Source organism: Hyaloscypha bicolor, assembly GCF_002865645.1.
Source record: "Hyaloscypha bicolor E unplaced genomic scaffold K444scaffold_10, whole genome shotgun sequence".
Lineage (NCBI taxonomy): Eukaryota > Fungi > Ascomycota > Leotiomycetes > Helotiales > Hyaloscyphaceae > Hyaloscypha > Hyaloscypha bicolor.
In genome coordinates, this window is record NW_020194512.1 from 1,294,033 (window position 1) to 1,311,373 (window position 17,341).

At 49.7% G+C, this 17,341-nt stretch overlaps 6 protein-coding genes across 6 annotated transcripts; 3 read left to right on the forward strand and 3 right to left on the reverse strand.

The window, feature by feature from the left end:
• The first annotated feature begins 96 nt into the window (after positions 1 to 96).
• Positions 97 to 1,960, forward strand: K444DRAFT_578371 (NAD(P)-binding protein). The gene is made up of 4 exons (XM_024877611.1): positions 97 to 694; positions 776 to 1,383; positions 1,443 to 1,644; positions 1,692 to 1,960. Exons 1-4 carry the CDS (start codon positions 478 to 480, stop codon positions 1,745 to 1,747), a joined length of 1,083 nt encoding a protein of 360 aa, XP_024743938.1. The 5' UTR covers positions 97 to 477; the 3' UTR covers positions 1,748 to 1,960.
• Positions 1,961 to 3,352: 1,392 nt separating this feature from the next.
• Positions 3,353 to 4,710, reverse strand: K444DRAFT_658191 (uncharacterized protein). The gene is made up of 2 exons (XM_024886237.1): positions 3,774 to 4,710; positions 3,353 to 3,718 (listed from the first exon to the last, which is right to left on the reverse strand). Exons 1-2 carry the CDS (start codon positions 4,562 to 4,564, stop codon positions 3,655 to 3,657), a joined length of 855 nt encoding a protein of 284 aa, XP_024743939.1. The 5' UTR covers positions 4,565 to 4,710; the 3' UTR covers positions 3,353 to 3,654.
• A 505-nt stretch (positions 4,711 to 5,215) lies between these two features.
• On the reverse strand, positions 5,216 to 7,552 carry K444DRAFT_605985 (uncharacterized protein). The gene is made up of 3 exons (XM_024878906.1): positions 6,921 to 7,552; positions 6,638 to 6,870; positions 5,216 to 6,588 (listed from the first exon to the last, which is right to left on the reverse strand). Exons 1-3 carry the CDS (start codon positions 7,521 to 7,523, stop codon positions 5,610 to 5,612), a joined length of 1,815 nt encoding a protein of 604 aa, XP_024743940.1. The 5' UTR covers positions 7,524 to 7,552; the 3' UTR covers positions 5,216 to 5,609.
• Positions 7,553 to 9,206: 1,654 nt separating this feature from the next.
• Positions 9,207 to 12,424, forward strand: K444DRAFT_4627 (uncharacterized protein). The gene is made up of 3 exons (XM_024872873.1): positions 9,207 to 9,831; positions 9,885 to 10,102; positions 10,156 to 12,424. The coding sequence occupies exons 1-3, from the start codon at positions 9,690 to 9,692 to the stop codon at positions 12,247 to 12,249; spliced, it is 2,454 nt and encodes an 817-aa protein (XP_024743941.1). The 5' UTR covers positions 9,207 to 9,689; the 3' UTR covers positions 12,250 to 12,424.
• Positions 12,425 to 12,438: 14 nt separating this feature from the next.
• K444DRAFT_605987 (uncharacterized protein) lies at positions 12,439 to 14,396 on the forward strand. The gene has a single exon (XM_024878907.1). The coding sequence runs from the start codon at positions 12,599 to 12,601 to the stop codon at positions 14,171 to 14,173; it is 1,575 nt and encodes a 524-aa protein (XP_024743942.1). The 5' UTR covers positions 12,439 to 12,598; the 3' UTR covers positions 14,174 to 14,396.
• Positions 14,397 to 15,634: 1,238 nt separating this feature from the next.
• On the reverse strand, positions 15,635 to 16,178 carry K444DRAFT_605989 (uncharacterized protein). Its single transcript, XM_024878908.1, has one exon. It carries the CDS (start codon positions 16,108 to 16,110, stop codon positions 15,931 to 15,933), a length of 180 nt encoding a protein of 59 aa, XP_024743943.1. The 5' UTR covers positions 16,111 to 16,178; the 3' UTR covers positions 15,635 to 15,930.
• Positions 16,179 to 17,341: the final 1,163 nt, after the last annotated feature.

The following is a 17,341-nucleotide window of genomic DNA, read 5'->3' on the forward strand; positions in this document are numbered from 1 at the left end:
CTAGCTAGCTGTGGGCCTCAGTAGGGAGCTAGAATTTGACCGGGTCGAAAGATCCTAGAGAGCCATCTTTTAAAAGTTCGAAACTGCTATCCTAGCCAGACTTCAAACATTACAAAGCACCGGCTCTCAATTGCACCGGTGAGCCTTGTTTTGGTAGCAAAATCTCTATCAGAATGGCCACTGGCTTCGGTTCTGTATCCTGATTCGGACGTGGACCGTAACCTCGGCCCACGAGTCATTCCCCTCTTGCTTGTTACGACATGAAAAGTTCCACAGCATGAAGGATTGACAACCAATACGCAATTCAGCAACGGCTGAGACGCCTCACCATCTATAGGATCATCCCAATCTTTACTCTTGCGGCCGTCTTCCTGTTTGTAATCGCTTTTCCCGTGCCGCCTCTCCTGCATGTCATCTCAAAGCTGCCACATCCCCGTTTGAGAGGTATATAACCAGAGAGCCCCAGGAGAAGTAGAGATGGGGAATCAAGTCAAGAGAAAGCACAACATCATGTCTCAATCAACATACACATCCGTCGTCCTGGCTCAACGCCCAAAGGCCACTATCGTCCCCGGCGAGACCTTCACGCTGAAGCAGAACAGGATGATCTCAGAGGCTGACCTGAAAGATGGACAAGTTCTCGTCGAGACCCTCTACTTGTCTCTCGACCCCGCAATGCGAGGATGGCTCAACGGTACCTCCCCCTTTCTCCTCCTCTCAACCCCTACCAAGCCGCATCGAACCCTCTCACGTGACAAATGGCTAACATCAACAGATACACGCTCCTACGTGCCCCCCGTTCAAATCGGCGAGCTCATGCGCGGCTTCGTAATCGGCAAGATCGTCGCCTCCAAATCCCCCTCCTTCACCCCCGGGAACTACGTTACATGTAGCCCAGGCTGGACCGAGCTCTCGATCCAAGACGCCAAAGCCGTCTCCCTGCTCGAAGTGCCTCCCCACGGAAAAGTGACCGACGCGCTCGGCGTCCTCGGCGGCACCGGCCTCACAGCCTACTTCGGTATGACAGACATCGGCAGAATCCAACCCGGGGATTTCGTCGCCGTGTCTGGCGCCGCAGGAGCCACGGGATCCGTCGCCTGCCAAATCGCAAAGATCAAAGGGGCCACAGTCCTGGGATTGGCGGGAAGTGATGACAAAGTAGCGTGGTTGAAAGAGCTGGGTTGTGATGAGGCGCTCAATTACAAAGATCCGGAGTTCAGGGAGAAGTTCAAGGAGGCGACGAAGGGGCTGATTGATGTTTTCTTTGATAATGTGGGAGGGGAGATTCTGGAGGCGGCTCTGAGTAGGGCGAAGCCGCATGCGAGGTTTGTGATGTGTGGTGCTATCAGTCAGTATAATAATGCGAAGCCTGTTGGGCCGAAGGTATGGTTTTTTTTCTCTGGTTTAAGGCGAGGAATGGGGAAGAGGCTGATGGAAGACAGAATATCTCGATGGTTATTGCTATGCGGATCAAGATGCAAGGGTTCCTCGTCTTTGACTACGCGAAGGAATACCCGGCTGCCAAAGAGCAACTTACTCAATGGCTGGCAGAAGGCAAGCTCCAGCGAAAAGAGACAATTGTTAAGGGTGGGTTGAAGGCTGCTGAGCAAGCGCTGATGGATTTGTACAATGGTATCAATACAGGTATGTCTCGTTGTGAAGATTCTAGAATGAGAAGCTGACAGTGAAAGGAAAACTGCTGGTTGAGGTTAAGGCTGAGGACGCTGGGGTGGAATCAAGACTGTAGGATAGTTTTGCAGAAGGCAGGATTGAAATGTTTCTCTATGCCTTACTGACACGTAAGAATTAGCCTTGTTCGGAATAGTTCTGTGTTTCCATCATGCATCTCTCCACTAGTCAACCATGCTCATTCTGAGCTTGAAGTCCAGGCTTCAGGTGATTTCTCTGCACCTGCCTCGAGCAGCCGCTGGAGTTCCCATTCAATGCCCACCAAATTGTCCCTCCAATATTTGTCTCCATGCAACTCTCTCAGGGTCATGAAAATTTCCCAAGTTCTTTTGGCTGATTGGAGATGTTTCATGTTGAACCAACCAAGTTTTTGGGCCTCCGGAACGATCGCCAGGAAAACTCTCGTCTTTTCCATCATCGCTCCGTCTGCCACTTCCCGACAAGTCCAGACCCAACCCTGATCTCCAGTAGAATTGACTGCAAGCTCAATCTGTTCTTTCGCAATGTGTAAGTAGAACAACACCCATTTCAAGTTCGGCAACTCTTGACTAATGTAGTGGCATAAACGAACGGACTCCAGGGTAAAGCTGAATGGGCGGGATTTCGTGACAGCTAAATTGAGAGAAAGGTATTGGATATGCTGCAACAGTGGAGCAAGAGAGGCCAGCCAGCTACGAGATGACTGTGCGGTGTTAGCTTGGCCCTTCAAAGTTGTGGGGCTGCTTGACACACACCAACAGGCCGTTTTCTCTTCGATTCGCAGCAGGTCAATTGCAAAACAAGGTTCTTTCCGACGAAGGTAAGGAACAAATCGAGCAGCTTTCGAGCTACCTCAGGGGGAGTCTTCCCCTCCAACATTCTTAAACTGAAAGTTCCTCCCCGCGATATTCGATAGAGTTTCTCGGCAGTGCCTTGAATGAAGCAGAATTGCGTTATTTTGCCTTTGCCAATTCGGAGGCCGGGCAGGGTGGTGCGAGAGGAGGGGATCCAGTCACGAAATAGGATGCGATTCATTGAGTCGAGCCAGAGCTTTCTGCAATTTCTCTTACCTCTGAGGCGCGGCGGTAGCAGGTAATCAAAAACTTTGTCAAGAAGCTCTTTTGGTAGGGCTCCAACGCTTAGTATGAACGGTGGAATACTGGGCAGTTGTCAGGACTGCTCTGGTATCAAGAATGGAAGACGCATGCTCTTGTACTCCCTAGAAATGCTTCGAGAGCAGCAGACCACACTTTTGGGAATCCTCGCGGTGGAATCCACAAGCTGTGCCGAGATAGGGATTGACCTCTGGGGCTTCTACAACTTTTGGAACTTCTGGGAGTCCTGGGAGTTCTGGTCTTGTCCTCCTGAAATGGCGCCGAACGCTCTCTACGAGTGGTTTATTGCAGTGCATGGTGATGTATCGATATTGTCGGGGATGCTTGTTGGTGTTGGCTGATATTTGTTGATGTTTGTTGGTGATGTTGATGATTTGAGTTGTTCCTCAACAGAAGTTCCTCAGCTGGAGAGGAGAAGTCTGTCACGATCAGTTGAAGAAGTCGCGAGGGATCGTAAGCTCACCTCAAAGATGCCAATACAGTTGCGCTGGCCAGGGCATAAGGGGCGAAAGCAGCTCCGATTCTCTGATTTGGGTAATCGGAAAGGAACGAACGATGGTAAGTCAGGTCTTGGCAGCAAATGAAATTATTCTTTAACGCAGAACTCCCAAGGCTATGCAAAACATCCAATACCCTCACCGTGAAAACAACGCTCCAGCAAGGCTAGCCCAGCACTTCGGCTCAAACCTTCAGTATCAAAACTTCACGAGCACTCTGTACTTCAGCTCTGCCAGCATTTATTCATCCATCCCCGCAAGCCCTCAGCTGAAGAACACCCCATTCAATCCCCACGACTCATGAGCAACACACTCCTCTCGCCGAAGCCATCACTTCCGCCAATCCAGCAATTACTCAGCCCAAGTCTTCCGGATCAACTTTGCGAGCAATCTCCAACCCCATAAACATCACAAAGACACTTCGCCTCACCCGGACAACTGCATCACATTAGCCTTCTCTCCTCCTCTCCTCTCTCCATCTTAATCCACTTACTGCACAGCCTCCATCCCAAACCACAAATGCCAAGTCCACTCCAACACCCTCCCCGCCTGCCTCCCCTCAACCCCGGTCTCGAGCAACCACTCCCTGAGCCCCACCCAAGTCTCCAACCCCCTCCTCCTGACCGCCTCCCTAGAAACCGCAAACTGCGCGCAACAAGGCGCAGCAATCTTCTCCGGCAGCCCAACCCGGTTCCGGTTCTCGTCTCTCAAGAACTCATTCAATAGCGTTGAAATAAGGACATCTATTGATGCGGTCCGGAGATCTGACATTGGCGCCACGTTGCCGGGGAGTTCAAATACATTCTCGCAGCCCGGGAGACAGCGCGGACTCACGTACCCCTGCTTTAAAATCGTATCGAGATTCAGGTGCGCGAGCTCGTACGAAGAAGAGAACATCTGATGCCAAGCTTGGTGATGGTCATGATGGAAGAACATCACATCAGGCAGGTTGTGATAATTGTCAATGACATAAGTTAGATAGACCATTGCTTCGTTCCCCTTGTTCTTTGGCACGGTGAGCGCGTGCGGGTCGTCGGTTACGTAGATGTGTGGTGTCCAGTGGGTGGTGCGGAGAGAGGGGTATAGCCAGGTTAGGTTTGAGGAGCGGGTGCTGGCTATGATGAGGTGTTTGGTGAGGTGGGGGTGTGTGTCTTTCGGCTTCTTGGGCTGTGGGGAGGAGGAAGAGGTGAAGTAGCGAAGAGCGAGTGTGAAAACGACTGCAGCGAGGAGCGGCCGGATGGCGAAGGTGGCGAGGCGTTGCACGCGGCGGGATGTGAGGCCCATTTTGAACGCTGCCTCCCTTCCCCTAATACAATAATGTGAGGTGGGTGAGGTGAGGCTCGGAGAGAAATATTAATGCCGAGAGAAAAGTTCAGATGAGAACGACAAGGAGATGAGATGGATTTATACCTCCAAACACGCAAACCCGGGACTTATCTAGTGAGCATCAGACTTCCAGTCGGAGATCTGTGGTCGAATCGCCGTTCGCGATCTGAAACGGGGGCAGGAGGTGACGGTGGCGAAACGTGCCTCATGTTGTGTCTGTGCGTGCACGGCCGTGTCAAGAACTGGGAATGCCCTCATTTACCATAAGAAGGAGGGGAAGTTATTGCCGAAAGAGAGTTCGGATTTTAAGGGCAAGTTGGGCTGGCAGTGCAAGCCGAGAAAATCGCTCAGGGGCGTAGATCACGTGCTCGACCCCCTTTCCCAACAACTGGGTATGTGTCGCCTGCATCTCCAGGACTTTAATCTCAATGATGATAAATATCTCCTCCTGAGTCTCAGTGAACGGAGAGGTACCTCTCTGCGTCCTAACTCAATGTCGACCGCGGTTTGAAGCAAAGTTAATAACTCAAGTTCTACTGCAGGACAAAAATTGTTGTTTAATTGGGTTATACTGCTGAGCGCTCAGTGACGAGGTCAAAGCGGGCCGGGAGATGTCTTACCTGGGAAATCAAGGTCGAGGAACCCATTTCTTGAAGTATTCGCTGCTTGACAAGAGGGTGGACACGTATCGAAAGGAACAAATATTGAGAGATTGAAACATGTACAAGAGTTAATTTGTCTCAATGAGAGGGTACGGAGGGTGTTGCGATTCCACCCTCCAGCATTTGGCACTAGAACGCCTTCACCCACCCTTACCCCTGCAGACCTGCCCCAACTCCGATCATAAGAATACCTTTTCCGCCCATAAGTCGTTCTCAATCCAAGCACACACCATAAAACTCCTGAATATACTATACACACCGATATGGATATCATCCGTTGTCCAAACACCCCCACCCTACTCTGCGAACACTAAATCAATATCATTCTATTCGTACCATCATCATGGCATACTCTCGTGCGAAGTCCTAGAATTCCCCTTCATCTCATTAATCATCTTTCTCCATGTATTCGTAACAACAAGATACTTGATGCTCTTCTCCGCGGCATCAAAGACCTTCTCATCGAACTCCCGAGGAATGTCATCCATGTTCCTGACAAATTCCCCCACTTCACCACTAAAGGCTGATTTTGGCGTCGAAGGAGCTGATGACAGTGGCCAACTCGTTCTCATAGGACTTCCAGGACTTCCAGGACTCATGGGACTGAGCGGCAACTCCCCTTCATCCCCAGCAAACGGTGTGATCTCATTGTACGGATCGAATATCTCCCGATTCCCTTCCCTCAAGTTCTTCACAGCAGGTTCGAAGATCGCATCAAGGCGACTGCGAATTCCTCCTTCAATATTAATAGGAAACATAGCGAGCTTTTCGTGCACGCTCTGCGCATATATCTCAACCGCTTTATTGAAAAGTAAAGCTCTTGAATGAAACGCAGGTGGTGATGGCGTAGCAGCCCACAACGTTTTCCAGTCTCTGACTTGAATGAGAAAGATGATGTTCTCGGCTGTGAAATCTTTCGTGGCTGCGAACTGGAGGAGCGGTAACGGGTTCATGGCGATGGCGTTCTCCAGCGCCGTGATGGTCATCTCGTACATTTCGTTGTCTCTGTGCTGCGACTTCTCGGTCCTAAAGGAGGAATTTTGATGAATGGTGGGAGTGGAGTGCGTATGTGTTGAGTTTGAGCCCAGTGTGGTGGAGTCGGGGCACAAGCGAGAGCCTTCTTCCCAGGATTGGATGGCCGAGAGGGTGGTTTTAGAGAGGTGGTTGGAGCGGTAGGTGGAGTAGATTGGGAAGAATATTGTGCAAGCCTGCATGACGGTTATGCCTGGGGCGAGCCACATAGGCGGCACGAAGTATCTATTGATGGGCGCGAATTTGGGAGAGAAGACTGATGTAAGCCAGATTGGAGAACCGGGAATCCTGTAAAGTCAGTGGAGTTTCTGTCGTGGGATTGTGGAAATGCGCTCACCCCGATATCACGCAAAGGGTGGTTTGAAGACGCCACAGATGTGTATCTCGGACATCTCGGATCTTATAGAGGAGGTATGGGCCATATACGCAAGACCAGAACATCTGCCAGAACGCTGATGGGACCCATTCGGGTCCTTTTCGGCAGGCCGCTTGCCCTTGTGCTTTCGGTATCTTTCCCCAGTGACCTTGTAGTTTGTGGTTTGTTGCAAAGATGGCCGTTGTTACCACGACCTGAAGTCTGTCAGATACACCGTCATGAATACTGGAAATGAGCTAGCCACCTGGAGCAGCATTCCTATGCCAATGAAGACGTAGGTCTTTTTGAGCGCAGAGAGACTCCGCCATCTGGACCGAAGACCCCAGACTCGTGGAGGTCCTCGAATTGACCTTCTGTCTCCATCCAGCAGCTTCCGTTGCTGAATACTGATACTCAACAGCTGTACCTGATTGGCTTGGAAAAGAGCAATACCGAACGGGAGGTAGATGCTCATTATCCAGAACTCAACCGAGCACAGAAAATGTCCGTTGATTGTGTACGCCAGCATGATCTTGACCAGATACAGATGAAGGAAGCTGGTTGCCGCAACTGCAAGCGGAATATTCCGCATCTTGAGATATGGGTGGTTTCGATGGGCGACAAGCCATGCAACTCCCGAATACAAGATGACGGTCCATGATATGGCAAAGCTAGCGTAAATTTTCCCGAGATCATCCCAGTTGACCAGCAATCCCCAATTGCGTCCAAGGGGGTTGATGTGAACCATCTTGGCTTGATTTCTAGGAGAATCACGCCTTGAGGTTGATTTTGGGAGCGTCTCAACGAGGAGCAGAGAGCTAAAGATGCACCTCGAAGGAAGATCTGCACTTTTATCAAGCAGCGGCATGGGACCTTCACTAGCAAACGGGAGTCTGTGACGTGTGGCTGCACGGTATCCCGCCTTAGCCCATTGTTATCAGCTCGCCAAGGGATATCCGGAGGGACAGCAAAACCTGGATATAAGCACGTGGCGGAAAGCCCCGAATCCAAGCATATATTCAGGCATAATTAATACCGAGGGAGGATATTGGCTGTAGAAAAATTCCGAACCGGAGGTTTGAAGCTTTTTCCCAGCGCAGGCTTATATCCAATCTGATTATATCCAGACTTGACTGTACCCGAGGCGGCTGAGTGAAATCCGACGACTGGACGAGGAATGTAAGCCAGGCATCCCATGCGAGGGGCACATGCTGACGACAACCTTCCATAAGATCTGCTCTGCAATGCCGAAGTGGTGCCTGGAGAAGAAAGTTCGGTGGCACCTGTCAGCCAATGCATCGAAACCGGGCCCGGGGGTCACCCTCCCGTGGATGCACCACCACTTACCCCTTCTGAAGAAGATCGTCAACGGGATGCAAACGACGAGACGAACTCACTGTCGATCTAGATCTTCCTCAGAAGGTGGAAAGAAACGCTCATCCGTTCCGATTCGCAAAGCGTTTCGAAAACGTAGCCATAGGAGTCGCGATTACGCTAACTGCCCACTTTTTGTTTGCATTGTTGTAGATATATGATAAGGCTTGAGAGGTGCAGAACAATATCCTTGGAAATATGTTTAATGCAAACATGGCTGCAGGCATGATCAGGACAAGACGAGGGGATGAGATGTGGGGTGATTTAGGAACCCTGGAAAGTGTGGAGGGTCTGTGGGTGCGGAGAGGAAAAGAAAAACAGAATGAAGGATTTTGCTTTCCTCACATGCTTTTTCTGTATCCCAGTACTTCCAGGACTCAGACCTACAATCAGCCCTCTTGCAGTCAAGTCATGCGATAGCTAGGTCTGAGGCTCTATGTCTAGTTTGAGTGACGGAATGGTTAATACAGGCCGGTGCGTCCACACCGTGGGAGGGAAAAATAATGTAGCGAGGCAGGGGTGTTCCGCGCTGGCACAGACCAGAAAGCAAACAATACGACTTTTTAATTGGCTTTCACCCCTTGTCTGTGGCTCTCTCGCGACATCATTTTCCCTTAGCACGATGTAGGCTTAGGTCGTTTCACTGCAGTCTGTAGAACTTCTTGAGAGCAACCAAAAATTTCCCGGTGCTTGCGTCAATTGTCTTAACCTAGAGAGATTCTGCACCCAAGCGTACTTTCCAACTGCAAATGAATACGATTCTCGTACAAAATTATTCCTGCCGATTCTCCTTCTACAGTTGATGTGTTCTCTGCCAAATCTCTACCGCCCGCGCATCGCCGAAATCACTTCATTGTATCAATGTCCCTTGTGGGGGGGAATTTCATAACCGACCCTCACAGTCCGAGAAGCCTCATCCTCAATGCTTCGCCGCTTCATCCCAGAGAGCGTCCCATTCACGGAGCTTGTCGCTCATATCTTTGGAACCCGGGTTCTGGCTTTTAGTTTGGCCAGCGGCAATTGCTGCTCCCGGAGGGTCTGTGTCTGGTTTGCTCTCCAGATAGGATTTCAGAGGTTTCGAAGGCTCTTTTGACTTGGTATTTCTCAATCTATATCAGTCTGTATATTGTTTTGCTTGGGCGGCAGTGGCTTACTGGCCGTCATCAGCGACGGTGGGTGAAGGAGCCGATCTTTTAGACATTGAGAAAGTTCCTGAGAATTAGTCGAGATCGGAAAGGGTTGAATTGCTTGAGCAGGTGTGTAAAGGTGACAATGCAATTATAGTTTGCGCTTTTTGGGGGGGGGGGGGGGGTACCATTTGTAAGGCCCAGCTCCCTCCATGTTTAAGTGCTTCCCCCAAAGCTGTTGAAAATAGGCATGGAGCACTGTTGTTACAACTCCTCACTTACAGTCGGTTCCTCGAACTAAAGCAAGCGCAAACTTGAAGTTTATCGCCCTGAGCACTAATGTGTCCAGGGATGAGGCTCCGAGAATTAGTGATTGGACAGATCTTATGCGGCTTGCATGCATGTCACTGAAACGTCGAGAGCACATTTGTGCCCTCCTTCCCACGACTTCAACTATTTCGTCCTGATTGAAACAATCCCATCTTCATCATTATACAAGTTATTTTCATCTTGGTAACCTCATCGGGCACAACATGAAAACTCCAGCAGTTCCTCGAAGGCGCGCTGACTCAATCTCTGCTGGGGGGATTGGCGAGGCTGGCCCTTCTGCATTTTGTGGGATTGAGTGTGCCGAAGAGAGCGATAGTAGTTTGAAAAAGAGGGAGGGGCGAGATAGTATGCCTCACAGCCCCCTGTTTCGTCATACACGCTAGCTCACTTTTCTACAGGTTACGAACGATACCCCGAACACGCATACCCTTTCGCAAGTCCATTTTACGGAACCCAGCATTCAGTCTCATCATCAACATCAGCACCACTTTACCAAAATGCAGGGTTGAGTTCTGGTCGCATGGACTTTACACACGGCTCTGAGATGAATAAAGGAGGAGACGACGTGGGCATGGAGACTCAAAGACTTGCGTCTGATGGCCAAATACGTCGAGAGGCATGCGTCAAATGGTCCTGATGTATATTGTTGACGATTTAACGGCGAACCAGAGAGCAATATCTTCCAAACATGGGAGCATCAGTCGACATCAATCTTTCGAATGCTTTTGTGGAGATCAATTCTCCCAACTCGATGCTCTCGTTCACCACCTCGAACCGACTGGTACCATTGGTCTGAAAAATCCTTGCCAACAATTCAAAAATTCTTTAGGTCCTTATGGAGTCAAAAACGTGGATCACTTGAGGCAGGGCATTAGTAACTATTATTATCAACAAGAGGTGAAAGAGGAGGCCACCGTGGCGGCACCGCAGGTCTTCGGTCAAGGTGACTCGTCCTGTACGCCAAAATTGATGGCCACCGATACCATTTCTAAATGGAGTGATACCATTGCTAAATGGGTCGCGGTATCTTCGCAGTCAGCGCCGTCGATAATGACCTCGAGAAGCCATGCCAATGTTGTCTTAACAGGACCATTACTTGACAAAGATCGACTCTTTCCGGTCCCACAGCTGACTGGATGCATTCCTACAGTCCACGAAACGAGCAGCTCCTTTCCCTTGAATACTAGTTCAATAGAGAACAAGACCGGAACTGAGCAGTTTCCAAATGAACTGGAGGAAGCCAAGGACGCAAACAACCGCGCAATAGCCAGCGCCAAGCCACCCTCCTCACGAGCAGTAGGTTCCTTAGAAGAGGTCTCTATTAGTATCGACTCTCGGATATCTTCAATCGATCCCGATCTCTCAGATTGCGAATCAACTGAGTCTGAGTCTGCTTGGATGTCTGATTACTCCAACATTCCATTGCTGAGCCAAAACCACCCATTTATGTTTGTCAAGCCCATTGTTGTTCAAGAAGGACTCTTGGCATTTGAGAATTCAAAGCAGTCCCAGCAAACCGGCTCTGACAACACAACAGCCAAAAATCCACCAAAGTCATCATGTGGAACAAATCAGGTTCCCACAACACGGCAGAAGAGAACTCGTGGAAAAGGGGGTGGCAGTGAAGAACCGAGAGAGAGCGAGGATGATGAAGAGCTTCCAGCCAAGCGGTCGCGAACCTCGAAAAAAGCGTCCGGAAATCACACTTCATTCGCCTGCCCATTCGCGAAGAAGAACCCACTCAAGTACCGAAGTTGCTATTCCTACGTATTGAAGCGGATTCGAGACGTGAAGCAGCATCTTTCCCGATTCCACCAACTGCCAATTTACTGTCCTCGCTGCGCATGCGCTTTCGACGTCGAAGATGACCGCGACGAACATATCAGGGCATCTTCGTGTCTGGTCCAGAACACCATTGTTCACGAAGGAATTACAAGGGCACAGAAGTCACAGTTAGGACAAAGAGCACCTTCAAAGATGTCTCCATCGGATCAGTGGTTTAACGTCTTCGATATCCTTTTTCCTGGCCACAACCCAAGACCAAAATCCGCGTACATGAACGTTGAATTGACGGAAGAGCTGGAGGCTTTTCAAGACCTGATGTACGTTGAAGGGTCGAGTATTATTTGGGAGGCAATAAGATCGAGCGGACTCGATGTCTCTGTCATGGCAAATGTGGAGGATGATGCAGCAGCATTGCTCCATGCAGCAATTCAAGAGGGCCTTCAACAGATTTTCGAGCGGTGGTCAGCAAACATGCCAAGTGTTCTACAAGATCCGCCTGCTCCGAGAGGGACTGCTGCGGAAGGATCGTCAAGTTCCCAGTACCCACAAGCAAATGAAGGGTTAGGACTTTCAAGGTCGTCATCCGACACCATTTTTGAAAACTCTGTAGAAGCGAGCACCACTGCCGTTCTAAAACCTCATTTTGATAATCGCGAGATAAATCAAGAGAGCAATTGTCAATTGCCTACACAGGCACAGGCACAGGAAATTTCAAAATATCCAGATCTGGTTGCAGACACAACCCAGCCTGGCAATCGTCGACAGCCAGCTGCTGCTGCCTCCTTAGCCTCGAATGAAGATCAGCGATACTCGGAACCCACACTTGATGCTGATATGGGAGATGCAGATGACCTCTGGGAAGTAAATAAGTATGGTGAGTGTTTTGAATGGGATGATGATTGCCTCCCTCGCAGGACTCAAATGGCCGTAGATTCTGGGTCTTTTGATACCGAATTCGTCGAAACGTGGGGCATTTAGGAAACAACCTCTTACTGGCTTCAGATAGTGATTGAATCCTGTTGAGGTATTCTTCTCTTGGATTACTCATGAATGGACCTGTCTTCCATCCAAATTTCTCCTCGTGAACGGGACTCTGCAAGGGAATAGGAAACGAGAGGGTTCCAATCCTCTAACCTACTTCTTCTGCAGTCCCTGCCAGTCTCGACTCAAAATCTGCATATTGAACAAGTGCAGCATTTGAGCTAAGAAAGCTGTATGTTTTCGACATTGTACACGATATTCACAACTCGCATTGCTTCGAACGCTAAGAAATGCATTTACCCAGCTTTTCAGCTCGGTCAAATCGGGGGGTCCCGACAACGGGAAGATGTTTCCCCGCTTACAGAACCCAGAACTGGGACACACAGCCGTATCAGCACTGGCGCATGCCAACATGAGTTCATATAACCGCCAACCTCTGACATCTCAGTCTCTCTCACCAACACCAAGGTCAATCGACGGCATCGATTATTGCCCTTCACTTACAAATACAAAAATTCCAATACATGAATTCGCAATGGAGCCCCTTCCCATCACCTCCGCCAAGTTCATCAGACGTCACGACCTCGACAACCTCCGCAGCTTCCTCATATTCTCCGTCATAATCCACCACACTACCATAGCCTATGGCGGCCACGGCCTCTGGCCCTTCCACTCTTCCTGCTTCCCTGCCACCGCGTCACCAGTGCTCCTCCCCTTCGAAGCGGTAGCCCAAAGCTGCGGTATGGGCCTCTTCTTCTGGATCTCAGGCCGCATGTCCGCTCACTCCCTTTCTCGCTCACCACCCTTTCAATTCGTGAGGAGGAAGGTGGTGAGATTAGGCATCCCAACGGTGGTCTACACGGTTCTTCTGAATCCATTGGTGTGGGGACTGGCTATTATGGTGAGGAAATCGGATGAGAATGAGGTGGGAGAGGCTGAGGCGAACTGGAGGCAGTTGGTGGGGTATTGGAGGGGATTGAGAGGGGTTAAAGGGGTGGTTTGGTATTGTGCTGTTTTATTGATTTTTGATTGCGTTTCCGCGTTTTCATTATCCGTTTTCCGGTCTCGAAAGGCGAGGATTGAGTTGAAGGATGACGAGGAAAGAGAAAGGAGCAGTAGTTGGGCAGAAGTGATTTACAGATCTTTCAGGGCCTGGGGCTGGCTCCTCGTGGCTGCAATCTCTTTTTTCGTTAGGATCTGGTATCCAGTCGGCATCGTGCTTGATCCATTGTGTATCCAGGTTGCCTATTTACCGCAATATGTTTTTGCGTACACGATGGGGGTTCTCTCTCTGGGGCAGGGAGAAGAGAGGTTCGCTGGGCCTTTTGATCGTCCTCTCCCCTTCGCCCCGGATATTACTTCCACCTCGGCCCTGGGAACAGAAGTAATTACACAGAGGATCCAACCGAAGGCAAAAGAAAACCGCACAGCGATCCCTCTACGTCGCGCATTGGCAATCTCCTTCCTTACGCTTCCCCTCTGCGGCATCATCCCAAAGCTCTGGGCCCGCTGCTCAGGGCACCCCCTCGATCCCTCCTCCAACCCCACAGCAGGTGGCTTAAGCCCCTCAGCTCTCACCTACGCGTTCTGGAACGAATTTTCGTTTATCGTCCTTGGGCCGTCTGTCATGTTTTACTTCCAAAATCATTACGATCGACCTGCGACGAGCTGGTTGTGGCAACCGAGGTTCAGCTATGGAAGTTATTTGCTGCATCCTTTGGTTAGTGTGGGTATTGAGGTGGGTGTTGATGGGTTATTATGTGGGGAGAACGGCTGGTGTGGATCGAATGCGGTGTGGTGGAGCCTATTTGTAGGGCCACTTGTCTTCACGACCGTTGTGGGGTGTATGAATGCTAGTGTAGCATTTGCGGTTGCGAGGGGCTTGGTAGGTTACGTGCCGGGGATGAAGAAGATTTTATGAGAGTGTATGAATGGAAGAGAAATTTTGCTACTAGACTCTAACGGGAAGATTTTAGAGGCAACCCCATCTCTTGAAGGGGTGATGGCGGTGCATGGGATCTTGTGATTGCAGAAGCGGCTTGGGCCTAGAGGGAGACCTGGAATTGGAAAACATTTTTTTCCACAAGGAAAGAAAGACAGAGTGACAAGGTTAAAGAAGATAGTGGACCGACTCTGATCTCGCCAACAAATCTCCTTATTTACACCATTCTAGCTGTCCCTTCAAAAATCCAGAATCGCCCAAGATCCATCATCACCATCCTTTAACAAGCAAGGTCTATCTCACCTACACATAACTCCAGCCATGGCCACACATGACGATTCGCCGGGACCGCTTGCCCCCTCATCGCGCAACGATACCCCTCTGCTCAAGTCCTTTGTCATGCGAGGGTAAGCGAGACCCCTGAATACCATCACGTGCTCGGCATATCACCACCCTTCTTATTACTCAGCTCCAACCCCAACCCCAACCCCAGATTAATCTATCCTGCATTTCTACAACAAAGCTCACTTTCAACCTAAGTTTATATCATTATCAGAACCATGCACGCAATGTTACGGGGAATTTGGCTGATGTATATTACTCCGCTGTTATTGAGGCCACGTCCAGAACCCACCAATGACCGAGCGGAAATTAGCTCAAGCGCCTACCCCCCGCAAAACTCTCCATTCATTGCAACTCGCAAAAAAAGGCCATTATATTAAATACTAGGGTCTCCCTCATATGTCTTAGTCATTCTTAGGACATCTCATTTGTAACTTTGGGAGGTAGGCGAGGCTGGGAAGCAATTTCGTCTCCTTAATTTGATTAGATTATTTTCGGAGGAGGTGGCGGTGGGGAAGCGGGGAGCGAGCCCGAAAAGGGAGGAGCGTTTAGCGACGGTGCGGTAACGTTCCGCCTCCTCCTGATCTGAGCTGGCGCTGGGGGAAACGAACGCAATTTCAAATTTTCGATGATTCGTTTCCACATGGGTTTCCCGAGACGGCTTTCGATTCTCGGAGGCGTTTGAATAGGGAAAGAAAGACAGAGTTGTTACAAGTCGAGTTTCTGCACGGCATGTTTAAATTCTAGAGCAGCTGGGAAGTGGGAAATAAGAGTGTGGTGATAAATGTTCAGGCCTCGGCTTTGATTCGCGGACGTCGAACATGAGTTTTTCATAGTGTGGGCATGGAATTTTATGGAGTGATAAAGTGAAGAGAGAAAGAGAGCTTTGTTGCTTGTCGTAGAAATGCATGATAGATTAATCTGGGGTTGGAGATGAAGTTGTGGATGGGGTTTGGGAGATAAGAGGGTGGTATTAAGGCCCCAACACGCTCCTTGTCATTTCCTCACCCCGCACGACATTTGATCGACAGATAAACTGCACTTGGAAAGAAGTCTTTGTTGCAAGTCTGATTTCTGCATGATATATTAAATGTCGGCCTCTAGTACAGATTGGCGTGTTCCGATGTTGCAGTGAGGCTGGAACAGGTCTCCCATTGCTGACGAAGAACATGCAGGATTTTTGTCATCGCGTGCTTTCCATACCTTCATTTCAAACCGCAACCTGCAATTGGATGCAGAGAGAGACGTGAAGGAAAATGCAAGAGTCTTTGTTGCAAATGTGGGAATATATTAAACTGGTCTTCTGAGGAGATTTGAAGAGGAGTGCCGGGCTTGCTTGATGTTAGTGGCTTTGGTTTCACGGCGTGAATCCCGGGGGGGTGGGCGCTGCCATACTACGTCGTTATCCAGATTCCCACGAGAATGCAGGTGCAGCTGCAGGTGGATTGCAAGATACGAGATAAGATCTGCAGGTGAGTGATCATTGGATAAGAGGGGAAGCAAAAAAAGAGGAGGAATCTCCGTATATTGAACTTCTGTCCGTGCAAGTAAGGGAGGAAGGAACCTGGGGACATCGTGACGGTGTATGCTTCCCGATTTGGTTGAAGGTTCGGAGTGGCTGCTCACCGGAGGAGAGGGAATGCATGCCCATTGGATAACGTTACCATAGTGCCAGAAAAGAGAACGAAGCATTTGTTGCAAATCTCGAGATTTCTGCACGCTTATTGTACTGCAATCTAGAAAGCTCAGAGCTAGCCTGCTTCTCATCTCGTAGGCGGGAGAGATCTAGTCTCTAGATCTAGCCTTAAGTTTTGGAGGGTCAACCCATACCATCCTTTCCCTTCCATTGGCGGAGAATACGGCCAGCCTCAACAGAGAGCAAATGGACCGTTTGTTGCACATCTTAAAATGCATGAACATATTAAACGCAGGCACTTCACTTAACAGCACCTCTATGCTGCCTGCTGTCTTGGCTTTCCTGCAGCTTCAGGCAAATAATGCTAGCATAAGAGCTGATCACCAGACCCTCCACTTCCCCTTCCACCTCGGCCCAGCAATCCAGGAAGGAAGCAAAAACCTTTTGTAGCAAAACTCTAGATATATTAACTGCTAGATCGATTTACCAGACCAACCCTTGCTGTGCTTGCCCGAAGCAATGGGGATTGGGCTACAAGAGGCAGAGGCTGGGTCTCCCATCAATCAGGCTGATGTATATTCAGTCAGCAAGATGTGAATAATAAGAGTCTAGTTCTATTGCATCTGGTTGGAATTTAGTGCATGGTTGGCAGCGGTGAGATACATTTGTGTGTGTGCTTAATGGGAGAGCATTACGCGTTATCTGGATGTGATTCGACAAGTAGGGTGCGGAGCGTGGTTCGAAAAGGAAACGCCCGGATTTTAAATTTTGCGTGAGCCAGGTTTGCGTTTGCCGCGATCGGGAAACTCTGGGCTATTTTTAGATGTGCTGGGTTTTGGGGGGGATGTGGGGAGAGGCGGGGTCAGGTGAGATTATGCGACGGGTGGTGAGGTGAGAGGGAAGGGAAAAGACGGAGAGACGTACTGTGAGGATGTGCTTATGGTAGGTTGGATTGAGCGATGGGAGCTCAAGAGCATTTTTCCGTTCACAGGAAGCTGGAACCCCTATTCTTTCCCACCGACCCCTTCTTACCTTTTTCTGTTCCATCCCTCGCGCATGAACGCTCAGAAATCATTTAAATCATTTAATCTATCTTCATTACTGTCAGTCCATCTCTCACTCAGGTAGCCTACCAGACGATGATCGTGGCTGTGCAGAATGTTCCGACA

Excerpts from the sequence above, each read along its gene's own strand:
- K444DRAFT_605985 (XM_024878906.1), bottom strand. The coding sequence starts at position 7,523 with ATGCCGCTGCTTGATAAAAGTGCAGATCTTCCTTCGAGGTGCATCTTT. Across the intron at positions 6,871-6,920 it reads GCATAGGAATGCTGCTCCAG|GTCGTGGTAACAACGGCCAT; the intron begins GTGGCTAGCTCA and ends GACAGACTTCAG. Across the intron at positions 6,589-6,637 it reads ACCCTTTGCGTGATATCGGG|GATTCCCGGTTCTCCAATCT; the intron begins GTGAGCGCATTT and ends CTGACTTTACAG.
- K444DRAFT_4627 (XM_024872873.1), top strand. The coding sequence starts at position 9,690 with ATGAAAACTCCAGCAGTTCCTCGAAGGCGCGCTGACTCAATCTCTGCT. Across the intron at positions 9,832-9,884 it reads AAAGAGGGAGGGGCGAGATA|GTTACGAACGATACCCCGAA; the intron begins GTATGCCTCACA and ends ACTTTTCTACAG. Across the intron at positions 10,103-10,155 it reads ATGGCCAAATACGTCGAGAG|AGAGCAATATCTTCCAAACA; the intron begins GCATGCGTCAAA and ends ACGGCGAACCAG.
- K444DRAFT_605989 (XM_024878908.1), bottom strand. The coding sequence starts at position 16,110 with ATGTCCCCAGGTTCCTTCCTCCCTTACTTGCACGGACAGAAGTTCAAT.
- K444DRAFT_578371 (XM_024877611.1), top strand. The coding sequence starts at position 478 with ATGGGGAATCAAGTCAAGAGAAAGCACAACATCATGTCTCAATCAACA. Across the intron at positions 1,384-1,442 it reads CGAAGCCTGTTGGGCCGAAG|AATATCTCGATGGTTATTGC; the intron begins GTATGGTTTTTT and ends GATGGAAGACAG. Across the intron at positions 1,645-1,691 it reads GTACAATGGTATCAATACAG|GAAAACTGCTGGTTGAGGTT; the intron begins GTATGTCTCGTT and ends TGACAGTGAAAG.
- K444DRAFT_658191 (XM_024886237.1), bottom strand. The coding sequence starts at position 4,564 with ATGGGCCTCACATCCCGCCGCGTGCAACGCCTCGCCACCTTCGCCATC. Across the intron at positions 3,719-3,773 it reads TTTGGGATGGAGGCTGTGCA|TTGTCCGGGTGAGGCGAAGT; the intron begins GTAAGTGGATTA and ends AATGTGATGCAG.
- K444DRAFT_605987 (XM_024878907.1), top strand. The coding sequence starts at position 12,599 with ATGTTTCCCCGCTTACAGAACCCAGAACTGGGACACACAGCCGTATCA.